This window comes from Malaclemys terrapin, chromosome 1 (genome assembly GCF_027887155.1).
Source record: "Malaclemys terrapin pileata isolate rMalTer1 chromosome 1, rMalTer1.hap1, whole genome shotgun sequence".
Taxonomy (NCBI): domain Eukaryota; kingdom Metazoa; phylum Chordata; order Testudines; family Emydidae; genus Malaclemys; species Malaclemys terrapin.
In genome coordinates this window covers 263,088,658-263,094,404 of record NC_071505.1, presented here as the reverse complement: position 1 = coordinate 263,094,404, position 5,747 = coordinate 263,088,658, and the positions used below count along the sequence as shown (strand labels likewise).

The 5,747-nt window shown below is 44.0% G+C and overlaps 1 protein-coding gene across 1 annotated transcript; it reads right to left on the bottom strand.

Annotated features, from left to right (window-relative positions):
- Positions 1–3,930: 3,930 nt before the first annotated feature.
- On the bottom strand, positions 3,931–5,103 carry LOC128830592 (14-3-3 protein epsilon). The gene has a single exon (XM_054016755.1). The coding sequence runs from the start codon at positions 5,005–5,007 to the stop codon at positions 4,240–4,242; it is 768 nt and encodes a 255-aa protein (XP_053872730.1). The 5' UTR covers positions 5,008–5,103; the 3' UTR covers positions 3,931–4,239.
- Between the last annotated feature and the right edge of the window lie 644 nt (positions 5,104–5,747).

Below are 5,747 nucleotides of genomic sequence, written 5' to 3'. Positions count from 1 at the left end.
TGTGGGGTACTGGGTGTATAGCTGATGGAATGTTTGGATAATGCACAGTCCACTTTTTCTTCTTTGACACACCTTTCCCAACTGGAGGCACCATGCAGAAGTAACAATTGCTGGTATGATCTGTTGGCTCTCTCCAAATCATTGGCACTGCAAAAGGCATAGATTTCCTTTTCCTGTTCAACCACTGGCGAAGATTTGTTGCACGAGTGTTGCAGCATATGTGTGGGGCCCACCTCTTGTCCTGACCTCCAATTTTGCAGCCAAAATAAAGGTGATAGGCTTTCTGAACCATAGTGATTATACTGCGCTTTTGGGATGCAAAAGTCACTTCGCCACAAACCTAGCAGAAGTTATCTGCACTGTTCACACAAGTACGAGGCATCTCTGCTCACTTCGGCTAAACAGAAATGTGTACCTTTGCAAAATCAAACACTGACAAATAAGAGAGCACGACACTGTATGATTTCTAGAGCTGATATAGGGCAATTTGTTCAGCAGAGTGATGTAAGCTTCGTTATGATTGCATCATCCATGACTTCTAGGAATAACATGATGCAATTCATATCATGTATGATGCAATACCAGCTTCAGATTGCATCATTCATTGTTTTGCCTAAAAAGCAAGTACTGTCCAAACCCAGTCATAGATTTATTCATAGATCCAGTCAAAGATGTATTTTAGTCATTTCTGGTTTAAATTGAGATCCCTTCCCTTTATAACTCACTTATCCTCCGCCATTCCCAAGTCAAGGGTCGTATATACTGACCCAATAGCATATCTTGAAAACTAGAGCCAATCAACAATTTTAAGCATCATTTTTGTTCTCAGTGACCCAGAATTAGTAAAGTTTGACTACATTTATTTCAGAAGCATTTTGGCTGTAGAGCAGTGATATGTTGTAATGGCTGACAACATTCTAGGAGGTTCAAGGAAGATATAGTTCTCAGAAAGTCTGGAAGGTTCCATAAGATTCTACAAAGGTTCAGAACATTCTAGGAGGTTAGTGAAAAATGAGTCAACATATGGAATACCTGAAACATTTTACTTCAAAACATTCTATTTTTCCTTTTGTCACTAACAAAAACAGAATCCCAAGCCTGGTGCCCCCCAAGCCTGGCACCCCGAGCAGTTGCCTGGGTCGCCTGCCCCTACATCTAGCCTTGCCCATGTTCAATCCCCTTGCTTTGCCACAGACTTCCCATTTGATTTTTGGCAATTTACTTGATCCTTCATGCCTCAGTTGTCATCTGTCAAATGGAGATTACACAGAGGTGTTGCAAATATAAATACAAAAATGTGTCACTTCACCCACAACTGAAACAGGTATTTCTGGAGTGAAACACAAAAGTGTTTAACATTGCATGGCAACAGTAAGGTGCTCAGATACGACAGGGAGGGGAGCATATAAATGCATTACATTGATACTGCCTAAATTAATCTTATTTTAGTGTGTTAACTTCCTGTATAATGATGTCTTGATGAAGTTTCTTTGTCAAAGTTTCTTTGACATGTCAGGTTAATCAAAAATATGAACTGTTTTTTAAATCCTTTATAGCAAACTTCAAATCACTTCACCTAATCTTGCTCTGCTTTTCACGCATCAGTTCATACGATTTGTCTCTTTCCAGATTCCAGCCCATCTGCCTACAGGGCAGAAGGGTTTGGATTTTTTTTAAACTAGCTTTGGCTAAGAGCAGGTATCTGAGACTTATATGCACAGTTCTATAATCCTTTACTGCCCTTTTGGCTTTTTTTAAACCAAGCTGTTAATAAGAATGCAGATTACTGCAGCTAGGATTTACAGTATCTGAATGCAAATGTAAAAAACTAGAATTGGCTTGATCAAACCACAACGCTCATGAAGAACTTTTCTACATTATGGAATTCTCTCACATCCTTTCCCTTTTACAAGTTATAACAATAGTTCTAACTTCAATTGACTGGCCTTGGATCCAAGGGTTTCTCATGTTCTAACAGGCAGCAACATTTTATATTTACAATACGGTGTATTTTATCCTGAAAGGCTCCAAATTGCTTTACAAACCAAAACTGTAAAATATACTAAAGAATCATTTAGCCTGCAACTGAAACATTATTGACGTTTCTGGAGAAAAACCCCAAGTGTTTAGGGCAGGCATTGAGGAATACTGTATCCAACTGAAACAAGCACAATATAGATGGGCATAATACCGTGTTGCCAACTCTTGCCATTTCTCTGCAAATCACATGTTTGGGTGGGGCTGCAGCCACTCCCTAGTGTAGAGAAGTTTTAATCCTCTCACCAATGTCAGCCCTGCGAGGGGGGAGCTATGATTGGGGGCCTTCTCCACTTGCCCCACCTCTTGGGAAAGAGCAGCCAATCAGAGCTGCTGAAAGAAACAGGCAGAGTTTTCTCCCTTTCCCTCTAGGAGCTGATACTATTCTGACAGAGGGGAGGAGGGAACAGAAAGAGCCCAGTCGCTCAGGGTGGCCCAGCTTCCCCCCCCGCTCCTGTGAGCAGCAGGAGTCATCCTCTGCTCCCTCCCCTCTCCATTCCTGCATTGCCCAGCCTGGGAAGGGAGAGAGGGGACCCCACTGGAGCCCTTCTCAGGCCTGGGGAAAGGCGGTGAAGAGCTGCAGGAGGAGCAGAGGTGGGACTGGAGAACAGAATTGATGGGGGCTGAGAGGACAGAACACATGCAGTGTACAACTGATGTGAGTGCAGAATTGATGTCTGGGGAGGGAACAGGCAGGTATGGGGGGTGAGAGCTTCTGCAGTAGGTTGTCAAAATCACCTTATTCAATAAATTTGTGAGAGTTGGCCACACTAATTGCCACACACAGACGCTGGGGAGTGGGGGGGGGTGTCAAAGGGCAGACCAATAACAAAATATATTTTAAATCCCATGAGCTTTTGGGGTCTGACTTATGATGTTTGAACCTCTGGGGTTGGCAATACTGAGAATTGCCTTTCCTCTTCCATGAGTGCTCTTCCCCACACTCTTTTCCCCCTTCCTATTCAGCCTTGCTGCTGCCAACGCCAGAGGGCCTTGTCGTGGTTTCAGTCTGCTTTCCCCTAGTAGTGTCACAACTTCCCTACGGCACTACCCCCGCTTACCTTGGTAGCAGGCACTGATGCTGTAGAGAAGGGATATGCAAATTGTGGCCCTCAAGGGCAACCGGATTAAGAAAACATGCATTTGATTCTGAATTGAAAGTTTTTTCCCTCCCTATGGTATGTAAACTGAAGTGTTTTTATCAGTCTTGTTAGTATGGTGAGGCTGTAGGGGGACCACCACTCCAGCTGCCTCCTCCTGCTTCCCGTATGGCTCCAGAAGTAGGTTGGATGTTAGCTCAGTATGATCTGAGCAACTTCTGTCCTTTTTTCTGCTCAGCAGCTCCCCTATAGACTGCCTGCTGCACTGCAGGGGAAGGAAGAGAGCAAATCCAGCTTTTCCATCATCTGCTTCCCCACTGAAATGTGAAAGCCTCAGTGAGTGAGAATAGGAACTCAACTGGCTCTGTCTGAGTCTAGGGCAGGGCTTGGCAAAGAATGGCTCTGCTTCCCACACTGCCAGCAAGGACAGTTTAGGTGCAATATAACTGAGGAGGAAGAAGGAGAAGCAAAGGTGGTAGTCAAGCAAAAGCATACCCCAGCTGGGGATAGCTGGAGCAAAGCAAGCACCAGCAACTCTCCTAATATAGTAAAATCACTACAATAAACGTTCCAATGCAACCTGAAACTTCAAGCTAAACACCCAATTAAGTTTAAACACTGGTATAAAATTCAGTTTAAACAATTATAAAAAAGGAAAAATGCCATCACATGCGCCCTACAGTGCGATAACAAATCTCTCCCCTAAAAGTCTAATGGCTTTCAAATGTAATATTCACTTCTAATAATAATCATCACATCTGGCAGAAGACAATACAGTAATGCTGAAAAAACCTTTATGCAGTCCTGTTAGTGTCTTAAAGAACCTAAAAGCTGGCACCAGTAAAATCCACAGAAATTCACTCTTGCCTTTAAGAACTTTTAAACTGTATAAAAACAAAAAACAAAAACAAAAAACCCAAAAACAAAAACAAAACAAAAAAAAAGAAAAAAAGAAAAAAAAAAAGAAACCCAACAGGGCAGGAACCTAAATTCTGAGACCCAATGTAAAAGTCAGATTTGGTGGTTCTCAGAGTGACACTGAGGGATTTGTTGGGGAGGGTGGGTGTGGTCAGAGATGGGTTCTCTTGTTGGCCATGGTGTCTCACTGGTTTTCATCTTCCACATCCTGCAGCGCTTCTTTATTCTGTTCTTCACCATCACCCTGCATATCTGAAGTCCATAGTGTCAGGTTATCACGTAACAACTGCATGATAAGTGTAGAGTCTTTATAACTTTCTTCACTCAGTGTATCCAGTTCTGCAATAGCATCATCAAAAGCTGCTTTTGCCAACCTGCAGGCACGGTCAGGGGAATTAAGAATTTCATAGTAGAATACAGAGAAGTTGAGAGCAAGACCCAAGCGTATGGGATGTGTTGGCGGAAGTTCTGTCATTGCAATATCACTAGCTGCTTTATAAGCCACCAGGCTATTCTCTGCAGCCTCCTTCCTGTCATTTCCTGTGGCAAACTCAGCCAGGTACCTGTGGTAGTCCCCTTTCATTTTATAATAGAAAACCTTGGACTCGCCCGTGTTAGCTGCTGGAATGAGGTGTTTGTCCAGTACATCCAGAATGTCGCAACAGATTAATTTCAGCTCGGTCTCAACCATTTGCCGATATTCCCGAATCATTTTTAGTTTATCTTCTCCACCTTTGTTTTCTTCTTTCTGTTCGATGCTGCTGATTATTCTCCATGAAGCTCTTCTAGCTCCAATCACGTTTTTATATGCAACAGATAGAAGGTTTCTTTCTTCCACTGTCAATTCCACATCCATTCCAGCCACTTTCTTCATTGATTCAACCATTTCATCATAGCGCTCAGCCTGCTCAGCTAGCTTAGCCTGGTACACAAGGTCCTCCCGATCGTCCATGTCCAAGAGACGGGGCGGCGGCGGGGACTACACGGGGTGGATGGAGCCTGATGAGTCCGGGATGCTCAGCCGCTACTAGCTCACTGTTCTCCTGGCAAAAATCTCCTAATATAATGCTCCCCACGCCCAAAGTGCATCCTGTGTGTGTGGAGAAAGGCGTAGCTCTGACCCTCCTATGCTGCCGAGAACCTCACTCCACCCCATGGTGCCTGAGCAGCACAAAGGGAGCAGAAAAGGACAGTGAATCTTCTTCAGAGTACTGTTTGTGAAATCATGTGTTTGGCCTAGAGGCTGAAGAGGTTGGTCATCCTGATCTAGAGCGAGTTCTATGAAGCACTAGCCAGTGATAGAGAGAAATTGGAGGCAAATTACCTCTGGTAGCATCTAGGGAATCTGGGAGCACCATAAACTTGGAGAATCCATTGTAAGAAGGATTTTCCAAACCTGCTGAGAGGCAAGAATATCTCTGCACACACATGTGCAGAGACACACACTTGTATGTATATATACTGTGACAATGCTCTGTCCTTGTCTCAGTGGGTCCCACGCTTCCTGGCAGATTTTGCTAGCCTCAGAGGCTCACTGTGACCCTCCACGTAGCCCTTCTCTCTCTAGAGCAGGGGTAGGCAACCTATGGCATGTGTGCCGAAGGCGGCACGCGAGCTGATTTTCAGTGGCCCTCACACTGCTCGGGGGGGCTCTGCATTTTAATTTAATTTAATTTTAAATGACGCTTCTTA

What these genes read in the sequence shown, in the direction of transcription:
- LOC128830592 (XM_054016755.1), bottom strand. Translation starts at nt 5,007, where the DNA reads ATGGACGATCGGGAGGACCTTGTGTACCAGGCTAAGCTAGCTGAGCAG.